At 37.1% G+C, this 23,554-nt stretch overlaps 2 protein-coding genes across 13 annotated transcripts in view; one reads left to right on the forward strand and one right to left on the reverse strand.

Annotated features, from left to right (window-relative positions):
* RAB27B (RAB27B, member RAS oncogene family) overlaps window positions 1–4,802 on the forward strand; it is a 157,991-nt gene extending 153,189 nt beyond the window's left edge. For all 6 annotated transcript variants that reach the window (XM_070627627.1, XM_070627628.1, XM_070627626.1 and 3 more), the window contains 2 exons: window positions 1,514–1,637; window positions 2,937–4,802. In XM_070627627.1, the coding sequence (XP_070483728.1) occupies window positions 1,514–1,637; window positions 2,937–3,126 (314 nt within the window). In that variant the 3' untranslated portion in view covers window positions 3,127–4,802. The remainder of the gene's footprint in view (window positions 1–1,513; window positions 1,638–2,936) is intronic.
* Window positions 4,803–14,041: 9,239 nt separating this feature from the next.
* The window catches only part of CCDC68 (coiled-coil domain containing 68), a 64,899-nt gene continuing 55,386 nt past the window's right edge, over window positions 14,042–23,554 (reverse strand). For all 7 annotated transcript variants that reach the window (XM_070627631.1, XM_070627634.1, XM_070627630.1 and 4 more), the window contains 2 exons: window positions 19,142–19,218; window positions 14,042–16,742 (listed from right to left, as the gene is read on the reverse strand). In XM_070627631.1, the coding sequence (XP_070483732.1) occupies window positions 16,685–16,742; window positions 19,142–19,218 (135 nt within the window). In that variant the 3' untranslated portion in view covers window positions 14,042–16,684. The remainder of the gene's footprint in view (window positions 16,743–19,141; window positions 19,219–23,554) is intronic.

Below are 23,554 nucleotides of genomic sequence, written 5' to 3' on the forward strand. Positions count from 1 at the left end.
TAGCCAAACACCTCTCCTACTGTTCCCAGAACGAAAGCCACAGTTCTGCCTCAGGGCCTTTGTACTTCCGAGTGCCTTGGCCTTGATTTCTCTCCTCCCACTTACAGTGTGTGCTAGTTCATTCATGTCCTTCAAGTTTTTGTTCAAACCTTATTTATCTCTTGGGAGAAGCCTTCCCTGACCACCTCATCTAAAATAGTGTCCTTCATTATTTTGTATCCCCTCAATACCCTATATTTCCCACCATCACTGCCACCACCTGACATTTCATTATATATTTGTTTGTTTGTGGTCTTGACTCTCCACCATTAGAATGTGAGCTCTGTGAAAACACAGACTTTGTGTTCTTGTTCCATCACAAGAGCCCAAAGCCTGGACGAGGGTCTGGCACAGAGTAGATGCTCAAAAAATATATATTTCATATGATTACATATTATTTATAATTAATAATTGATATCTATATCTGTTTTAAATATGAGTTCAACACAGTTGCTACCATGGGGAAAAATATCAACCAATTCTGACTTTCTTAATTTCTTCTCCAAATGAGTGTTTATCCTAGGATCTGTCTCTATTTCTTTTTATTATTATATTTGTGTATCCAAATTTTGGTGGTATTATTAGATTCTGAGGAGATAATAAGATTATCAGATTCTTTCAGAGAATGATTTGTCCATCCTTTTTCAAGGCAGACAAGACTCTTGTTTTTAAAAATTTCCAGAAGGATACTGTTGGGATTTAAGATCATTAATTGCCATGTCTAATAACACTTTAATTTCTAACACCCAAATAGTCAGTGTTACAGGATAAGGCTTTGTCTTCCTTCTCTGGCTCAGCAAGGTTGCACCCAGCATGCCTTGAGATAGACATTAAGGTAGCCCCTGAAATCTTGAAAAGAGAGGTTGACAGGTTTATCACTTCCTTCCTCCCTTCCATTCTTCCTTCCTTCCTTCCCGCTCTCTCCCTCTCCCTCCCTCTCTCGTCTTTCTTCTCTCTCTCTCTTTCTTTTGAACAGTGTTTCCTGGAGAAAAGAGAAAAATTACCTGTCTTAAAATAATTTCTACATGAATTTGTGGAGGTTCGAAAATGTTCTGCTCTTATAGATCATCACCTTGGACTTCAGGAGACGGAAATGTAGCAGCCTCCTAAAGGAAGGAGCGAACCTGTGTCTCTAACATCAGGTTCTAGTATCTCCGCTTCTATCTGAGGAACAAATGGGATGAAGCAGCATGGCCATCTCGCAGGGCACTTCCCCAGATGTAGATGAGCCCTGATAGGTGCTTCATATAAATTATTATTAATATTCACCATCTGCAATTTGTGAGGCATTATCTCCATTTTACAGATGAGGAACCTGCAGCTGAGTAGAGTTAAGTAACTTGGCTAATATCACGTAACTAGGAAGCAGCCAAGCTGGAGATGATCGATTAGATTAGGAATCTAAAGTAGGAGCAGTCATTTGACATCACTTGTTTATAACTAACTTGCTGGTTCCATCTGCTTTCTTTCTAAGGCCAACTGCAAGCAAATGCTTATTGTGAAAATCCAGATATAGTATTAATTGGCAACAAGGCAGACCTGCCAGACCAGAGGGAAGTCAACGAACGGCAAGCCCGGGACCTGGCTGACAAATACGGGTAAGTCAGTGACAGGGAGATGTTATCTGACCTTGCACACTGCAGCTTAGTAATGGGATGGGGACATGAAGTCGATACCAGGAGAAAAACCCTTGTATCAATGTTTTAAATCAATTACTTAAGAAAAATAGCAGCTAACGTTTACTGAATACTTACTATGTGCTAACAATTGTTCCTAGATTTTAACTCATTTAACCCCTTATAACCATATATAGGAGACCTAAAATTATCCCAATTTATAGATGAGGAATTGAGACACAGAGAGATTAAGTAACTGATGGAAGGCCACATGAGTAGCAAGTGGCAGAGCTTGAATTCAACCCAGCAGTCTCAGATCAAGACCCTCTACTGCCTCTCAGTTGACAGCTGTAAAACTCTGAGGAATAATACCTGATATTGATGTAATATTTGAAATCTTTATCCTAACCAAGCTCAAGTGGCAGATTAAAATAAAATTAAAAACACCCCATGCGGGGCCGACCCCGTGGCGCAGCAGTTAAGTGCGAATGTTCTGCTTCGGGGGCCCAAGGTTCGCCAGTTTGGATCCCGAGTGCGGACATTGCACCGCTTGGCACACTATCCTGTGGTAGGCATCCCATGTATAAAGTAGAGGATGATTGGCATGGATGTTAGCTCAGGGCCAGTCTTCCTCAGCAAAAGGAGGAGGATTGGCAGCAGTTAGCTCAGGGCTAATCTTCCTCAAAAAAACAAAACAAAACAAATCAGAAAACACCACATGCAATCATAAACTGATTTCCAAGGCAGACTTTGTCATTATTTTTTAAATTTAAAGCAATTTCATCATATCTGCCAATTTTTTACTGAAGGATTTTCCCTGAGAGCTTTAAAAAGGAACATGTCTTCTTGAAACTTGATCCCAAATAAATATAGACTGTATTCGCATGGATATCCTATTCAGTGCATGCTTAATTTCTAAATCAGATTTCCAGGTAATTGATTGGAGGGAAGTAATATTTTAATGGTAACATTGATCCATAATTTACACATTTTTACCCTTGTTTTGGAAATAGTGATAATGCCTTGGCATCAAGTTCCTGAGTACCTTCTATATCAGTTTCTTTGCCCACAAAACTGGTTATGTTCCTATCAAAGAGCAGCCCACTGATATTTACTCACTGCGGAAAAACAAGGATGCTTTCCCACTTAGCCAGCAAAATCATGATTATTTCGCAATCTCTCAGCCAGCCCTGCTTTTGCATGTGTGACTCATTTGTACATCTTGTTGTATCCTGTCTAATTTCCTCCTCTCAAAAATGTTTGTCATCTCTTCTATGCTAGCATACCATATTTTGAAACAAGTGCAGCGACTGGCCAGAACGTGGAAAAAGCTGTGGAAACCCTTCTGGACTTGATAATGAAGCGAATGGAACAGTGTGTAGAGAAGACACAAGTCTCCGACACTGTCAATGGTGGAAACTCTGGAAAGCTAGATGGAGAAAAGCCTGCAGAGAAGAAATGTGCCTGCTAGACTCCATGCAGGAACTGGTCATCAAGAACCCCATCCAAATATTACTTCCCAAAACAGCAACCAACCATGAAATTGTTGAGTAGACCATGCATAATGGCATGTCTTTCTTTTTCTGCCAGAAAATCTATTTTAAGAAACCAGAATAGTCAACAGTGTTCAAAAGAATTGACCAGTTGTCCCTCAGGCCCCTCCAAACAAGATCACAGATCTCCTAATGTGATTGTACCATCATGGATGCTCAATCTGCTTTGCTTATAAAGAAATGAGTATCTAAGAGAGCACACAAAAAGAAGTATCAGTGAGTTTTAAATTGGAACAAAAATTTATGTTGTCACATTGGGGAACAGGATAGGCTACTAAAAGGAAAATATGGAAAGATGATTTCTTTAAAAGATTGGATTTCCTTCTTATATAGAATCTGATTCATACTTTTAAATCTGCATTGGGGGAAACATATTAACTAAAAATGGATACTCAATAAAGAATTCTAAGTGGTTCATTAAGAATGACATTACTCTGTACCCCCAATGGCTGTACTAGAATGACCAAATTACTGATAAGGTTATGAGAGAATGGATGTCAGACTTCTATGAAAATGTAGGAGATCGTGTAATAATGCCATTTTTATATTCTTGATAAATGGCAGATAGACAAGAATAAGACTGTGAATGACAAAGTACAAGAGAGATGCCCTGGGAGAAAAATGAAAATATGGGAACGTGGCATTTGGACAACTGAAATTAAATGTATCTGTTAGAGATGTCTGAAAGAGTTACTTAGCCAAATTTCACTCAAGCCAATTAGAAGTTGACATCAGCTGGGGCTAAGAGTCTCCAGAGGTTTCCATTTCAAACAAAATTTTAGAAATTGGTGCAGTGTTCAGCTTTGCATTTCATTTCTTTTTTAGCAAATGGTGATAGTCACATGGAGAAACTAAAGATTGCTGTTTATTAAATCTCTCTTTAAAAATTCAGTCAAGAAAAACTAGCCTTAATTTTTTTTTAGGGAAAATAGGCTGGTGATATGACACAAAAAGTGACTATTAATTTTGAATTTCTTTTTAATTTACAAAAGCACTGGAAACTCTAAATCACATTTCTCCCCTCCAACCCACACTCACCCCTGGTTTTCAATCAATTGTGAAAATACAGATATTGTCACTTTGTAGATCAATAACTTCAGAATAATGATGGATCAATTTTATGGTCACTCTGAATTTTCATGTCATTAGTCACATAAAAATTGGTGATACCTCATGCCATATTACAATATATTTAACATTTGTTTATCTTTTGCCTAAGGCAAAAATACCCAGGGTTGAGCTATATTTGGGGTTGGCAGGGATCAAACTGTATCTTATCTCACCAAAAATTTTGTGGATCGCTTTACTGCTTCACCTAAAGCTGCCTTTTTTTCCTAAAAATGATCACAAACATATTTTCCATTGGCCTATTCTTACTATTGTGTTTAAACTAACACTGCATTAGTTTTTTATCTTAGTTTCTGCTAAACATAAGCCACTCCTATCAAACTATTATTTAACTATTTCAGTCAATTTTATCAGTAACAAAGCCACCATACTTCAAGTTTTCTCTTTTTGTTATGAGTATATGATTTTTCTACAGGATGGTTCCTCTTCATTTGAAAATTTGCCAATTAAACTTCACTTTTCTGTACTCTCTGCGTATTTTTTTTGTTCAGTTACCAACATTGGAAACCCTAAATCCCAGGCCCCTATAGCCTCTCCCCACCAACCTCCATCTGATATTGAATCAGTTTCAAGAACACAGATCCAAGAGATTGTCTATTTATAATGTTCTGAGAATGGACTAGACCCAGAAATGTGCCACGAATCAAGGCAATTTGGAAGCTTTGATGCAATTAGCCCCTGTGAAATTCTCTGTGTTAACTGCTCAGTTCCTTGATCTCTGCAGCACGATGCCAGCTTCTAAGATCAATCACAGTCGGGTATTCCCTCCGTTGGTGTTCTTCTTTCTGATGCTCTTCATGACCTCAGTGCCTGTGCTGTGGGGATAGAAAGCTATTAGCTAACATCAAGGATGTTTCTTCTGGAAGAAAATTGAGCAAAAACAATATAACCATCGCTGTGGCAAAATTTGGTGAACTTTTGTGGTCATTATATCAATTTTTTCTTTGAATTCAAATTGGGTGTCCCCCGCATTTCCATAATGGGGAATGGCTAGCCTTTATAAAATCCTAAAGGTATTCTATTTTGGATATGTCTTTTTGTTCTATTAATTTTCCAGTTAGATGATTGATTTACTTATGCCAAGATTCTGTCGTTGTCAGTCATTTGAGAAGCATTTATTTAGGATCTATTTAAAGATCATTATTTGATAGCTGTAGCATGAAGCAGATGGTGATGATGCCCATAATTATAGAACTATGTCTATAAAAATAACAATTATTGAGTAATAATCCCAAGAGGAGTGAAATTTAAAACAGATAAGAAGATTACTTTAAAATTGTATTCTACTTGTAAATAAATTCTTGATCTAAAAAAAATATTTTCTTTGTCAAGTTTACCATCTGACGCCAAATTCTATGTAACCGGTACTAGAAATTCCTTCTTTCCTTGTTTCAGAATTAATTGTTCCGTATAATTCATTTTACAATTTCAAATTGATTTGGGGCCATGAAGTATGCAGAATACTTTAAAGAATTGCATACCCCCTTCAAATCACAACAGCATGTATTTTTAGCCAAGATGTGTCCTGTTATTTATTCTCTCTCAAATGCTTTAGTAAATCATATTGTATTTTGGAGAAATATTTAAAACGTACTTGAAATTCTTTTCTCGTGTAGAAACCATTTCTGGGGTGTTTGCACTGGTTTGATGTTTACATTGGTCTAACACAGCGCCTCGGATAAGTCCATGACCAAATTGGTCTCCAGCCACAAAGCTTATTTCCAATAATATCATATTATAGGAGGCCCTCACAGAGACACTAAGGTCACTGAGGGTATTCTGATGTCTTCAGTAAAGGGAACAAGGATGTTACTGGGAATCTGGAGGTGATTGCCACAATCTCCTGGTCTCCCAGCTCACTTCTCAGGTAGTGGGCATTACTTGAGACTCTTAACTGTGATTAGGTACAAAGTTACCTTTTAATATAAAAGAGGAAAAGTCCTTTTGAGAAATGTACCAGAAATACTTGAGAGAACACGTTGGTCTTGGTATGACGAGGGTAACAAGTCATGAATTGGCAGAGAAATGCTAAATGCTAAGAATTGAGCCTGTGGGTCCCTACATAAGAGTTTTAAAATTTTTGCAAGTCACCCCTCTAGGCAATTTCCTATCATTTCCATATTATCAGCCATCACACTGCAAAAAATTCAAGACCAGCATTTTCTAAAGTAAATATTTTATCTGTTATTTTTAACCAGACAGGCCACTCTATGTATCAGTGGGTGTCTTTGTTATGTTTCTAGTATGTTATTCTCTGCCAACCTGTACAGGTAGGATGAACTGGGCAATAGTTTTAATCAGCCTTTCTTGTCTCCTTTATAAGAGAAAGAAGCTTGGCCGTGGCGAAGGACATAACTACGTTAAAAAAAATTTAATAACAGTCAAAATATTCTTCAAACTGTAAATTTTGCCCACTAGGAATCAATACATTTGATGGAGCTCATATGTGTTCTCACCAATGGAGTGAATGCAGTGGTTAGAAAGAGAAGCAGTATATGCAATAGACAGAGTGTGCATAGTACATAACCTGGAACCTGTGTCCATGGAACAAGACTGTTCACTGTTGTGTATCTCTGTCCACGTGAAAAAAGGGTACATACACTTTCCTCATTGTGTATCACACTAAGACTTTGAGGGAAAATCCTCATCCATAATGAGCTTTGGAGTTATAATCTAAAATTCAATCTGTGAAGAGGTAATATTGAGGTTTCTGGCTTCCGAAGATACTTAATAACTCTTTGAAAGGAGGCCCTGAGAGCTGAGGTTAGCCAAAGCGATAGAAAAGTTGTCTTTCACCTTCTACTATCCAGCGTTAACACATTAAAAGAAGTCTAATATATTTGGATATTTTAGGGAAAGCTTTATCATTTTTAAAAATGCCAAGATGCTGTCTATATTTGAAAAGGTTGTCTAAGAATTCACCAAAAGCTATATTTTCTTCTTGATTTTTGACCAAGACGATATAAACTTAATTCTGGGAAGTGCTGAGCTCTTAAACATGGAAAGCAGATAGAGAATAGTATCTGAGGTGAGTGTTGTTTTAATGTTTTATAAATCCATAAAGATACTTATCCCATAAAGTAGAACTGATAAAAGTCATTGTTAGATATGTAGGGAATTTTATAAACTTCTTGCCTTAGAATTCTTGGGTGGAGACCCAACCACAATGACATTGTTGAACAAGAACTAGAGCTATTAGAAGTTATCTAAATAGAGTTCTTAAATACGGCAGAACATGGATAAGGCCATACTTAAAAGGTTGATTTTTAGGTAATTAAAAAAAAAAAGAGTTAGCAAAAGAGTTTTTGAAACTAGATCTCTGGCAAATATTTATTCATCATTTTTACCTACCAAGTAGAGGTTTATGCCCTTAGAACTAAGCTAATAAAAATATTTAAACACCAAATATTTTATTATTGGTATCAAAATTTGGGAAACTTAGAAACATTTTGTTTATGCTGTCTGAATCTAATTTTCTCACAAATTGCACTTTGATTTTTCAAGGAGTGACGTCACCAAGATGCTTCTCTGTGGAGCTCTTTTTACCAAGTCTGTGGTTGAGATATTTTCTAACTTCATATACAGAGAGAACAAAAACAAACAAAAATGTTAGTACCGAAATAGTGGAATTATTTAAAAGGGTGTCGTCTTTTATGAAGAAAAAATATACAAAAGCACCATCTTTGGATTGAGTCGTTTAAATTTGTTTCCCAGTTCTTTTCATCGCCAACAGATCGTGGAAGTCATGGCTAATATCCTTCCACTGACTTAGTCTTTAAGGATCATTAGCAAATTCTGTAGGAGCCGGCAAGTCTGTCCTTAACCTAATGGATTCTTTATTTAACCAGCAGCTGTTGTCCTTATGTCTATTCCCACGTCAAAATAGTGTCTGTCCCTAGCAAATAGGCTTATCCTTACTCTTCTATTCTCCAGGTTACTTTTTGAAATGCTCTTTGAGAGGAAGCTTAGTATTGTAGAAAGGAGAGTGGCTAAAGAAGAATTTGGGCACCATGGATATATCATTAAATATCTTAGTGGCTTCTCCTCATATGCGGCTTATAAACACTGTGTGCCTCACAAAGGTCATGTCAGGCTCAAAGGAGAACATATATAAGAAACTGGTTTGTAAATTATGTTCCATTTCATGAACAGACACTATTATCACAAGCTAAAAGTAATTTTAAAAATCATTCGTAATTTAAACCACTTGTGAAAGGAAGCGTCATAGCAGGGACAAAACACTAATTTTAGTAGAGGTATTTGGAAGCTATAAATGAGTAGTCAACTTGAGGTCATTGTGTTCGATTGAAAATGTTCAATATATCTCAAGTTATTGAAAAAATATGAGTTTGGTTTCATTTTGGATGTCTTCTTGTATTTCGTTCAAAGAGTCCTATTACATTCTAGATAGTATATTAAAACTTGGTCGAAATCCTCCTTGTACAAATAGGGCTTTTGTATCCATAGCCTTGTAAAAGACACTGAGTGCATCTGAAATTATTTAAGAAAAGTAAGTTGTCCTGCTTAATGTCTTAAAAGTAGACAATGTTCTGACATAACCCTGGAGTGCTTCACTGCTCCCAGCAGTCTACCTTTAAGTGATATTATCCTCATTTTTAGGCTAAGCACATTTATTGTTTTGTCTGTCCTTTACACAGATATCTGTTTTGTCTAGTGCTATGAATGTAAATTAAAAATCTTAAACATGGAGTTTTTATTCTCTGTGCCCCTGAATAGACTGTGGTGCCTGACAAACACTGTTAGGTCATTATTTTCTTGTACCAAAGTTCTAGTGACTTCAGAAATCATAGCATCCAATGATTTTGTGGTATCTGGGTTTGAATACTATGGTTGAGAACTTATTCAGTGATTGTTCCTGTACACTTTTCAAATAAAAATGCATTTTTATCAATTATTTTGTGTCCTCAGAGAAACTTTATTTCTATGCAAAGTTGAATGCATGGTGGATGGGGAACATTAAATCAGTATCAGCATGGAACTTGTATCACATTAAAAATGGCACCCATTAGGAACTAGGCAGTAAGAGGACGTTTGGATTTAGCCAAGTGATTTTTACCCATCTTTCTAAGCTTTCTCATTTATTATTTGTTTAAAGACTGGGCTTTGCAAGAAAAATTTTCTAACAATTTTGAATTACACATTTAGAAAATTAACAATTAACAAATGTTGAAGTAGTCTATGGTACAAAAATGCCTCAACGTATTATAACCTATTTCATCCTCACAATAAAATGCTGAGGCAGGTGGTGACATCTACTTTAGTCACAGACTGGTGAAAGGACCCGTGTTCAAGGCCAATTCAAGACCACAATCATACAGCTTCCTTTTAAATGCTCATTTGCAAAGGCTGCCTTGTTTCCGGAGTTGTTTTCCCTCCATATGTTACTTCGGCTTTGCCAAGATAATGATGAGTTTTTAATCTAAAGATAAACAATTCTCCCACTGCAAGCAAATAAAGCCGTGGCATCGTTCTCTCAACCGTACTCCCCGGTAGCAGTAACGTTGTTTCACTCAGACAGAATCTTTTCCCCTTTGGGTTCGTCTGAAATAATTCAGAATAAGTCATTAGGGACTTGCTTTTCCTATGAAAAATCCTTTTTCATAGGATTTTTAAATAGTCATAGCATGCCCCATACTGAGAAAAACCTAAGACCGTCTTGACATTCACTGTCTGTAATGCCCGGGTTTCTCATTTTAAAACTGTGTGTAAGGTATTTGTATTCTTTATAGTTCTCTCTACCAAGGAAAATTTCGTGTTTAGTATGGATTGCTACTTGTGGGCAAAGAACATCTACAATAAGAGTGTGAACATTTCTCTTAGAAATTCATTTAGGTGACTTGCATTATGGTTTAGGAAGCGAGCACACTAATTACAACTGGACTAAGGCTATATTATAGGTACTAGAAATGTTTTGCGATAATAATGAGATTTTCTAAATTATCATAGCTTTGGACCATGGTTGTAGGTCCCTGAGAGAAAGACTCTTCTTTACCAAAAGGTTAAAAAAAAAAAAAAAAAAGAAAAGAAAGCAGCAGCAAGGTTGACAACAGAAGACTTTGATCCATTTGACTGATTCCCCAGAGAAGTTCACCTCATGAGCTCATTCACTCTCAGGGAAAGAATGAACCAGAAGGAGCAATTTGGAGTCCTGCTACTTAACATATTGGATTATGGTTACCTATTACCTAGCTTCATGGGCCTCTTCTCTTCCCCTGACTTCCAAGAGCAGTTCCTTATGAGGGTCAAGACAGGACCACTCAACTGAACCTTTTAAGGGCAGTTTTCCCTTCAAGGCCCCTCCCAGAGAACGTGGGCTTTCTCAGTCTGCTAGGGAAACAGAGACAAAGGAGACTGAGATACAGACTCCTAAAAATCATTAGCTTACCACAGCTCCGAATTCAAAGAAGAACTGCAAGGATAGCTTATTAATCAAATAAAAGGAATGATGTATCTGAAGGAAACGTGAAAGAATATGTTGCATGGAAAATGCTTTAGACGACATTGGGACTTACTTGTCACCTACCATTCCAGCGGCACTGATGTCCTGGCTGTTGTGGGACACACCTGGTGGGCTGATTCTGTGGGGCCTCTGCACCTGTGCTTGCCTCTGCCTGGACCCCCTCCTCCACCAAATAACACCACTTCCTTCCCCTCACTTCCCTAGCCGCCGCCTTCTGTTTTCTTCCTCTAAATGTTATCATCAAAGTTATTTAAAACTACTCTCCTATTTAAATTAGCAATCCATAGTTACTATATTTTAAATGATCACCCAATTTAAAATTGTAACCATGATCTTTCACTCCTGGTGACTCCCTATGTGTGTGTTCTGCTTTATTTTGATTCACAACCCATGGGTGGGACATCTCTAACTTTATTATGTGCTCCTTGTCACTAGAATGTATTTCTAGGAAGGTAGGGATTTTTCTTTTCCTTTCTTCCATTGTGCACGCACACCCTCCCCTACTGCTGTAACCCTGGCATCCAGAACAATCCTTGGCAAATAGGGGGCACTCAACTAATATTTGTTGAAGAAAGAAATGAATGAATCCTGTGTGGAAAACTGATTAGGTGGACTGTAGAATAACATAGCGTTAACATTTTTTTTACTAGTTTATTGAAGTAAGTATTTGAATTGTCTAATTTATTGATTTTTGCCATGGAATGTATCTGTGAAAACATCACCATTATCAACACACTGGACACCTCTATTACCTCCCGATGTTTCTCTGTTCCCCTTTGCAATCTATCCCTCCCGCTACTCCTGTGCCCAGGTAAATACGGATTTGCTCTCTGTCACTATGGAATTAGATAGTGTTTCTTTTCCTTCCTCTGACTTCTTTCACTAAGTATAACGATTTCAGATTTATCTGTTGTTGTGTATATTTGTTTGTTCTCTGTCCCTTTTAATTATTGAGTTATATTCCCATGTATGGATGTACCACACATTGTTTACCTATTTATCTGTTAATGGACATTTGTTTTCAGATTTGGGCTATTACAAATAAAGGTGCTACGAAAATTCATGTATGAATCTTTCTGTGAATAGAAGCAGTTGTTTCTCTCAGGTAAAAATTGAAGATTGGAATGACTAGGGCATATGGCGATGTATATTTAACTTTTTAAGAAATAGCCCGTTTTCCAAAATGGTTGTACCATTTTTGCATTCCAATCTGTAGTGTATGCTAAGTTCGGTTGCTCCATATCCTCCATACGGCCAGCGTTTTTAATTTTTGTTGTTTTAATGGTATTTCTTAGTGGCTTTAATTTGCATTTCCCTGATAACAGATGTATTAAGCATCATTTGATGTGTATTTGTAATTTGTACATCTTGCTTTGTGAAGTGATTCTGCAAACATTTTTGCCCATTTTTTTCATTGGATTGTTTGTCTTCTTATTATATTTAAAAAGCTCTTTGGGTATTCTGGATAAAAATCCTATTGTGAATATTTTCTCCCATTCAGTAGCTTTCTTTTTTATGTGTTTAGTGATGTCTTTCAAAGAGCAAAAGATTTGAATTTTAATGGTCCAATTTATCAATTTTTTTCTTTTATGGTTTGTGCTCTTTGTGTAATATTTAAGAATCTTGCCTACCTTAATTGCAAAGATAATCTACTATGTTTTCTCCTAGAAATCTTATAGTTTTAGCTTTACATTTAGGTACATTGTCCCTTTCAGGTTAATTATTATATATCATGTGAGGTAAGAATTGATGCTATTTTTTCTCATACATATACCTCTAGTATTTCCAGCACCAGTTAGAAGACTCTCTCCTCCACTGGAGCATTGACACCTTTGTCAAATATCAACCACATATATGGGTGTATATATGGATTCTCCTTCCATCCATTGATATATCTGCCTGTCTTTTCACCAATACCAAACTGCTAATATATTAATTTTGTATTTTAACCTGGTAATCTGTGACCTTAACTTGTTAGTTCTAGTAGTTATTTTGTAGATTCATTAATGTTTTCTACATCAACCATTCTATGAACTACAAAAAATGGATAGTCTTACTTTTCCTTTTCAATCTGTACGCCTTTTCTTTCTTTTTCTTTTTCTTCTCATATTCCAGTGGCTAAAACCTGCAGCAAAATGTTTAAGAAAAGTGATGAAAGCAAGCATCTTTGCCTTGTTCCCAATATTAGCAGGGAAAACATCAGTCTTTCATCATTAGTTATATAGACTGAAGGTTTTTCATAAATGTTTTTCACCAGAATGAGGATGTTTCTTACTATTCCTAGTTGGCTAAGTTTTTATCACAAATGGGTGCTGAATTTTTTCAAATACTTTTCTTCATTTATTAAAATCATAATTTTTATTACGCGTATATGGTTAATTACATTGATTAATTTTCAAATGATAAACTAACCTTGCAGGCCTAGGATAAATGCCAATTTTCTGTAACTCCACTACAATTTTAAATGCTTATACATGTATACTTTAACAATAACAAAGTGATTAAATATCATTATTTAAATATTGATTGCATCCTTAAAATTCCCCAACAAAAAATAAGAGAAGAAAGGAAGGAAGGGAATTATAATTATGATACTAGCTGAGGGAATTTGTCATTCTTGATGGATTGGGTCCCTACTTCAATATTGATGAGGATTCTATAATTATTTGCAGGTCAGAGGAGAGGTAAAGATTTTCAAAGTGCAGAAATATGAAAATTTGAGAAATGTGTGTGTTCTTAATTTTATAATGCTACTATTTTTTCCGGTTTAGAATACAGACATAATAGATTACTTGTGCTGTTAATTTGGATCCAGGGAAAAATAGCAGAAAAATTCAGGAAGCTATCTAAATGTCTGTTCACTGACAATAACAATCCATTTATTACGGATTATATTGTCATGAACAATCAAATAAACACAACTTAATTCATTTAAGTATAATAATGTTTTTTAGGAAGATTAGCCCTGAGTAACATCCACCACCAATCCTCTTTTTGCTGAGGAAGATTGGCCCTGAGCTAACATCCATGCCCGTCTTCCTCTATTTTATATGTGGGACACCTGCCACAGCATGGCCTGATAAGCAGTGTGTACGTCCATGCCCAGGATCCAAACCAGAGAACCCCGGGCCACCGAAGCAGAGCACAGGAACTCAACAACTACACCATCAGGCCGGCCCCTATGTACAATAATTTTAATGTAAAAAGAAATAAAAACAAAAAAATTTACAAAATATGACAATAATTTTCTTTATTGTAAGGCATATTATAAGCAAATTATTCAAAGGATATGCTACATGAATTGTTTAAACATTGCTTGATGATAATTTGTAACAATACATGTAATCAAAGTGAAACTAAGTTTCATTTCCCACTTCCATGTATTCACTTCAAGGCCCACCTCAGACCTCCTTATCCAATATATTGATTAGGATAATTATAAGTACAATTATTTAGGCTACAACAGAACTAGTGTTTCGTTTCCTGTATGTCTTGTATGGTACAATTTTTAGACTAATAAATTTCATTCTCCATTGTAGTCATTTGTTTCATCACTCAGAAATGTTTAAAAAATATTTCAAATGATAAAAGCCGACATGATAAGGAAATAGAAAATAATCCATATATGACAAACAAATGATGCTGGTGCTACTAAAAAGATACGTTTGTATTTGAAGGATTCAGATCTTTCTAGGCTTCTGAAACTGCTTATTCTTATTCTCAGGAGATACAAAGACCGCTCCAAAGTGAACCTGGGGACTAGATGAGCAGATCCTATCTGTATTACATCCAACTCCACTTACACGTTCAAAAATGAGGATAGTGAAACCAAAATAAAATCCAAGAGTGTCTTTCCATTTTTGACTTCAGAATACATGGAAATCATCTTGGTTGTTAGCTCAGTTGGATGGATCCATCCCCAAATCTCATGTTTATCACAATCCAGCACGATAATTGAGGTCTAAGAGGAACCCAAGTGATCTCCCAGTGAAAGCTGAATTCTCCTGCCACACTGCAAATGCTGGAAGCAGAATTCAGGGGCCCAATCTCCCTACAAATGTGCCTGAAAATGTATGACCAAAATATCTTCAATGTGGTACAAAGTCATAAACAATAAATATAAAGGAAGCAGATTTTTAGCAGGTAGGTTTTTCTGAACTAAATACTCAGGACAGTCGTGCAACAGGTGAAAGGCCAACTCCTCTCAGCAAAATATTTACTTTATTAGTAAGGGCTGCTTCTGACTGTCATCCATAGGATAATGCAGAGAGCCCACAAGGATGCTGTGTTTGTTAAAGAAGCAAAAGGAGGGGCATGTCTATAGCTGGGAGATAGCTCAGACCACCGAGTGAGCAGGTAGAAGGAATACTGACAGCCAAATAGGTTCAAATCTTTGTTCCAGAGTTGGCAGTAGTGCAAATTACTTAACCACTTACCGTATCCTCCGCTGGAAAATGGGGATAATCATGTGGCCTGCCTCTGACAGCTGTCAGGAGGATTTAAGGCACTAAGACAGGTAAGTATTCCTGGCATAGGGAAATTGTGCCCTAGATGTTATTAGACTACATCTTTAAAAAAACCAGCAAGCAATAAAAACATGAAGCAAGAAACTCATACATATGCTTATACAACATCTCAAGGATTACAGGACTTTGATGAATTTATAAATACGACATTACTTCCTCTCGTGTGTACATGCCTTTAAATATTTCATAGATAATACTGATATTTCACATTCCATTTGAAAGGCTTGAAGCATCTTTCCTGAGAAAATGTTTAGAGTTATACATCAGAGAGGATGATCAAAAGGCTTAAAAGTAATTCACTCTTTCGGGTGACTAAGGTCTCCCATTATTCCTCTAGTTGAAGAGCGTTCTGCTTTCCCAAGTGTCGGCAGTTTGCATTTCTACAGCTAGAGTTTGGTTTTAGCCATAGCAATCACAAATTGTACCTGTAATGAACGCAAGTATCAAACCTTAAGCACACTTTCCCAAAAGCACTAGATACATCATTCCAATCCATGAATTCAGAGTCTTCCTGGCTGCAGACAGCAGCCACTGTTCCTTTGAACCCATAATAAATACATTTTTATGGAGGTATGAGCTAACAGCATTGTGTTCTATCCTTCCCCCTAAATATCATGCTGAGATAATATGATGAATATTGGAAACAAAATTAGTCACAAAGTCAGAATCACAAAGTGCCTTCCTTTGTGCTTACATATGGGTTGCCTCTAGCAACTAATTTTCAATCCCAGCTGAAGAACAGGGGCTCCCTAAGGTGTGGGTGAGGCAGCCATGATTCTCAACTTTGGAGGGTCTTGTGGTTTGGGGAATTAGCTAAAAAGAACTTACTCCTCCTGTCCATAATTCAGTATAATAATTCGGAGAGTTATTCTCTCCCACTAACCATGGGCCAGGAGATGAGCCTATATCATGATAAGATATTTCTTATTATCCAAAAGCCAACTTCAAAATACATCATTTATTCATACACATATTCATTCTTCTTCCTATTTATAGACATAAAAACCACTATCAAAAGGTCAAAGTTGACAACCTTAAACCACTCCCTTCAGCAAAAAAGATTCGGAAAATTTTTTTAAGTTTAAAGCAAAATCCATCTTCCCTCATGGGAAAGAACCTGGTTGATTCACCCAGTTCATAAGTTTTGAAGAGAGTTCCTTCTCTTGAATATATATTTGTTTGATTTCCTGGAATGTTATCTTCTTGCAGGGCTATTGATGTATAACAAATTCCATTAGATACTGCCATTGAGCCCTTTAACATGCAAGTTTAGACTGTGTTTCAAAGAACAAATGAGACCCACACAGTGATCTTTCTCATTCAGATCTTCACCCAGCCAGCTCATTTCCGTAGCCTAACCAACATCAGATAGGGCGTAGTGTCTTCAGTCTTCAATTCACTGTAGAAAAGACCACACAATTATCAAAATTGAGCACATTAAACTTTCGTGATATAATTGCTGTATCCTCATGATTACCATCTCCACTGCCACTCTACTACCAAGTCTGAACCAACCACTTTAATCTAAGGGTGGCAAATCGATGGATTCTGACTAATTGTCCATGAGACACAGTAGAATCGAGTTGTGGAAGCATTAAACTTACATAAATTCAGCTAATTATAATAGGACAAGAGTGAGGAAGAGTGAGGGGAAGTGAGAGAGAGTTAGAGCCTGTGTCTGCCATGCCACTCAGTGAAGATATGCACCAGAGTGACATGGAAATGGGAAACACAAATCAACTGTTCTCTCAGGACGTCTTAGTTCTGTGGGTTTCTCATAGCCTGAACTTCTCTCCTCACTGTGTGATTCTAGTTCTAAAAAAAATACACATATATACATATACACACACACACATCAATATATGTGTCTTTTGTTGGTGTCTAACAATGTGACCCCTAAATCTCCAGCAACCACTTCTTCTGGTGTTCAATTCCAGAAACACCTATATGTTCTAAAGCTCAAGGAAAAAAATCTTGTTTTCTGTACTTACTGAGAGACGGCATAGAACTATATTTTATTGGTGATTTAAGAGATTTGCCTAGATCAATTTTTAAATGCATGATTTTCTTTTTTGTCTTAAAGCTACTTTTATACTCCAATCCCTCCCTAGAGTTATAATTCCATTGTATGTTGGTGAATATAGTAGTAACCGCTTACATTCTCAAAGCAGCCAGCTGGCCACATTTCATTTTGCAAACATGAGACCTACCACTCTATCATTAATCCTGGAATTTCTATCAAAAATCATGAAACAAAGGGCATATTCAGTCCAGTTGCCCTATTTCAATTAGGAAATCTTCCCATTTGACCTTTCACAAGTCATAGGGAGAAAAAAACAACCTTTAAAACTAAGAGACCCTTAACAATTAATTAACTGCAGCAGAAGGCCATAGAAGTCATTCTCCCCAACACATCCCCTCCGTACCAGCCAGAGTCTCAGCTTTCAATACTAGAGTAGTTACAATATGGAGACAACCAGGTGCTCCCTCCTCCACTCCACACTGGCTCTGTTCCCTCCAGGGGCAAAATAGCTGCGCTTAGTCATGATGTCTCACTACCCCAGGAGGAATGGTATCTGGTGAGGGAGCAAAACATCAACCATCCACCCTTCCCTTGGAAAGTCATGCTTGCCCGTATAGTCTAAATTCTTCATCTCTCCCTCCACCGAAGTGACCACTTCTCTCACGGCTTCTTAAATGTGGGCATTCCACTTCCTTCTTTAATACTTCTAGGACTTAACTTCTTTTCTTCATTAGACGTTGCAAGGCTAGTGGCCAAAAAGTTGATAACTTAGCATCTGGAGGCCCAAAGATTTTAGAAAACTTCATTCATAATGGTTTCGTCTCCAGTCTCTAATTACGTATATCATTAGCGAAGTGAAGCACTGTTGATGAGAGCTATCAAGAGGGAGAGGAATCTGCCTGAATTCCTAGACTGATGCAATCACAGCGGGCCTGATTCTCCACCTCAGGCACTGTGCTGAAGACAGTGTCAGAAAACGGGCTTCTGCCCTGGAGGGACGAGACTGGGAAATCCAAAAGCTGTGACAACAGGAAGTTTTTAATCACTTTTTAAACGATTCATGTAATTACAGACTATGTTTTCTTTTAAGTGATAATTTCAGAGTATTATGGAAATGAAATTTGAGCCCAGAAGTCTTTTGGGTTTTTTTTTTTAACAACTTGTCACTTCAGATTCTGTCAACATTAGAAAGTGTCTTTGATGGTTTCAACTATCACTTCGATTGCTTTAGTGGGTCATTATTGCTTGATTCAGTCATTATTAGGTAGTTCTTGCAGACACTTGTCCTTAATAATGCAGGAAATAACATGAAATACATGGAACTATTCCTTCCTTCTTGCATTTATAATCTACATGAGCAGAAAAACAGACATGGACATTTAAGTAAAGACAAACAATTTATGATTAAACTGCTCATCAATGGCACACAAAATATGAGTAACACAGGGACAAGGACAATAGAGAAGATGATCTGTACTGTTTGGAGAAAGTGTTGAAGCCAAGATTGGGCTTGTTTTATGGCAAAGAAGAGGAAAAACAGATACTTAAATTTATCCATTTATTTTTTCAGTAAGTATATGTTAGGCTTTGAGGATCCAGTGGTGAACAACACTAACATAGTTCTTACTCTCAAAGGACTGGGAAACAGACAACGAACAAATGATCACGTAGTAGTAAGAGATGGGAATCTTTCTCCAGTGGGATGAATGTCAACACTCATGAATATTCAATAGAGGTTGTCAAGGCAGACGGGGGTGGGAGAAGAAAGACCGTACCTTGTAGAGACAGCCTTAGATACTGTTGTCCTAGGAGTTTCAGACCAAAGTGCCACCTTGGTTTTCAGTTCTTTATTCTAAAGTTGAAAAAAAAATGTGCAGAGATCACATGGCTAGCACATTTATTAGTCTCATGCTTAATGCTTCTGATCAATCCACCACCTACATCAAACCTTGGCAGCATGCTTGTCGTTCCAGTAACTCTATTAGAACACAGAATGTAGCCAGTTAGGAGTCACTATTATCTCTGAAATTACAAACACACCTTCAAAAACGCATAGTTTACCAAGGTATTAAAATACAGTATTCTGCTTTAGCCTCTGAAATTCAATAGCTGCACTAGCTCCGATCTTACAGTTTATTTTATATGGACAGATGCAAAGAACTTCATGAGATAATTTTATTAAAGCACCTTCTTAAAGACACCCACAATATTGATTATATGTTTGTCTGTCTTGTGTAATCTCTTGATTATAAGCTTCACAAAAACTAGCACATTTGTTCTTTACTATATGGTTCTTTAGCCTCCATTTTCTCATTGAAGCCTCAGTTTCTTCGTATCCATACTAGTAGTAAATGATACATGACCTGCCTATCATGTAAAAGTTGTCAGAAGAAACAGATATCATATGATCATAACATTTTAAATCTAGAAAAACTCTCATAATTCTGGGAGATAAATCAATGGCTAATGACACGAAGGGTAAGAGTTTAAGTTCTCAGGTACAAATCCTACCTCAGCCACTTACTAGCTATGTGACCTCCTTTAGGTTACTTAACCCCTCTGTGCCTAATTTCCTCATCTGTATACTAGATATGACCATAGTCCCTTCTTCACAGGTTCTGAAATGAGATAAAAACATGTAAAGTATTCAGCTCAGTGTCTGGCACAGATTTGAAGACTTACAGGCAGTTGGTTATGATTTTCTAGTACAAGCACCATTTTTAATAACTAAAAACTGGGGTCCAAAGAGTTTCAGTGCCCAACATCTTGCTCATGGCAGAACTCAGACTCAAAATCAAGTCCTCCCAGTCCAGAGCCAATACGTTCTCTACGGCACAGTCAAGCCAAGCCACTTCATGTCACAGATGGAAAGGGAGACTTAAAACAGCGAAGGGTCACGGCCAAGGCCAAGTTGTAAGTTGGCTGCACTCAGTCGGTCATTAAAGAGTACACCAGTATCGAGGGGTCTGGGACTGAAAGGCGACTGGGAGGCAGGATGACAGGTGAGGCCATGGCTTCAAAAGAACAGCAACACAGCAGCTCCATTCCCTTTGAGGGAACTAAGGTCTTAGAGAGTCACATAACTGGAGTTGAAAAGGTATTTCCTAAGACTCTGCCTGATGCTTTGGGGTAAGCCAAAACCAAAATGCATGGTTTTGGGAAAAAGGCATTAGAATTTTGATAGAAGAAAGAGACAATAATTATGAGTGCCTAGCGAAGGTCAAGACTTTCACCTAGTACTTTCTAGACATTCTTTTCGTTGATATGAACTCAGCTCTGGGGAGTAAGTTTTATTGCTATGCATATTAAAGAATTAAGGGTGGCAGAGCTCAAATTGCGTAGGGAACTCGCCTGTGATAACCCACAGGTAGTATATGCAGCATTGGCACACAAACCTGCAGGCTTCACGCAGGCATGGCGGACTCCCAATCTCATGCTCTTTTCCCTGCAAGACGTTATTTTTCTGTAACCAGAGGAATTAGCCCAACCTCCTTATATTACAAATAAGTAAAAGGTGTGCCCCAGAAGATACAGAGATCCAACGATTTCTGAAGGGATTCCAAGTAGGATGAATATAAAACAGAAGAAAGCAAACTGCCAGGAAATTAATCAACAACCTATCCCAACCATCCAGCCCCACATACATACACCCAGTTAGTCAGTCCCTGCCAAGTCTACAGCATCAAGCCAGGGCAGAGGGGATGTGAAGAAGCACAAGAAAGCAGGGTGTCTTCTCTTTTAGTATAGAGGATGCACAGTACGGTGGAGGTGACAAAACAAACATGTGAACATTAAAAAATAAAAAAAGAAAGAAAAGCAATTCAAGAGATGTCATAAGGCAGGAGGTAATTAATTAGTATATAAAAGGTATAAACAGAAATCAATGCAACCAGAATAATTTATGACATTTTCATACACAAGGAGGTTTAACCTGGACCTTGAAGATGAGGTGAAATGAGCTAGAAGGGAGAAAAAGACTAAGGCAACAGTTCTTAAAGTGAGATCCTGGATCAACAATATCAACATCACCTGGGAACTTATTAGAACTACGAATTCTCAATCCCCAATGGGACCTATTGAATCAGAAACCCAGGGTGGCCAGGTGATATATTTTAAGAAGCTCACAGGATGATTCTGATGTCTGCTCAAGTTTGAGAACCACCGGAGTGAATAGCAGTTTTCAGTGTTGGTTGTACATTGGAATTTCCTGGGGATACTTAAACTCTACTAATGCCCGAGTCCCACCTTCAGAGATCCTGCTTAATTTGGTCATGGACTGGGTTCAGGAGCTTTCAAGGCAATCCTAATGCACAGCTAAGATGAAGAACCACTGGAATAAGAAAAGCAGAGAAAAGATGTGGATTTTGTCCCTTCTTATCCTTCAGCATCTATACTGAATAACTAAAAGATGGAGCAAAGATCTTCACACACAGTAATCAATTCACTGTGATATTTCAAGAGTTAAACAATTGGGGCCAGTCCAGTGGCAAAGTGGTCAAGTTTGTGTGCTCTGCTTCAGTGGCCTGGGGTTCACAGGTTTGGATCCCAGGAGTGGACCTACATATCACTCGTCAAGCCATGCTATGACAGCATCCCACATATAAAATAGAGGAAGATTGGCATAGATGTTAACCCAGGGCCAATCTTCCTCACCAATAAAAAAAAAGAGTTAAACACTTAAGTCTCACTCAGGAAATATACTTCAGATTTGATAAGCTGATAATAAAGATGTTCCTCATATAATAGAGATAAATCTAACATATTCTCCAAACAAGTGTAGGCACATATCATAGGCCAAGTGTGTGGCTGAGAAAAACTCCTCTCCATATAGTACTTTAAGAGCTATGAAGCAATTTGAAATGTAATATCATGATGACAATGAATATTGAAATAAAAATATTCCGTGGCTGCACAATTATGTAGAAGCTATTTTGATTTTTTCCAGAATAAACTCCTAGTTTCTCAAGTTGTTGAGTACCGAACAACATAAAAGCATAAGAGCTCGCATATCAGACTGTCTTTATTTTCATTTATTTCAACTTCCACGCTGATTTATTTCCTCTACTAGATTTAGGTATTTATTTCTGATTCACGGGCTTTCAGAGTTCTTCCTTTAACTAGAACAGCCATATCCGTGAGTTTTATTACATCGTTACTTTACAAAACTACAAATCACTGGCCAGAATATGTCTGCCATTTTTACGACCCCATCCAAGGATAGTTTATCGACACAGTTTTCTGAAAGAACCTAATTTCTGCATACTTAATCTTCAATCGACACACTCTTGGAATGAAATTTTAGGGATGATGGTGATTATATAAAGTAGAATAATCTTCAAAGTTTAGAAAATGGAGTAATTTCTGAAGATGGATTTCCATATGAGCAAGTCATTAGTGAAGGAGCTAGAAATGCATGAAATGTGAGAGGAATGTCAGAGCTCTAAATTAGGATGATGAAAGATATGCAAAAGTAGAAAGAAAAGTAAATAATTTTGGTAGAACTAAGCAGAAATTTTCTGATGATATTTAAAAGAGGTTTAAAAACCTTAAAGATTTTTTTTAAAAAAGGATAAAGTTATATGAGTGAATTTTATCCCACTTGTGGAAGGAAAAAAAAAATTCTGCTAGGATAGAAAGAATACCATAGAAGAAATGTATTTGTTTTCATGACTACAGAAAACTAGAAAATGGAAAACAATTTAATATAGTAACTGTGACAATGGCTAAAATAAACACAGAATCATACACATTTAACCTTATAACTATCCATTTCTACATATGTAGTATACACACATACACATATGTATTATTTCACACACATGTATACACACTTGTTTGATCACACTGATAAGTAGATATTTTTTGGGAAAAGCAAGTGCTTCAAAGTCAATAAACCTCAAATACAGCAGAGTGATTTTGAACAAGTTTCTTAACTTCTCTGAATGTTTTGTTTTTTTGTGTTTTTTTTTTTTTGGTGAGGAAGATTGTCCCTGAGCTAACACCTGTGCCAATCTTCCTCTATTTTGTATCTGTGATGCTGCCACAGGGTGGCTTGATAAGCAGTGTGTAGGTCCCTACCTAGGATCTGAACTTGCGAACCCCAGTTCGCCAAAGCAGAGTACACGAACTTAACCACTACACCACTTGGCCGGCCCCTGAATCTCAGTTTTATCATTTACAGAATGTAG

Source organism: Equus przewalskii, chromosome 7 (assembly GCF_037783145.1).
Source record: "Equus przewalskii isolate Varuska chromosome 7, EquPr2, whole genome shotgun sequence".
NCBI classification, from domain to species: Eukaryota; Metazoa; Chordata; class Mammalia; order Perissodactyla; family Equidae; genus Equus; species Equus przewalskii.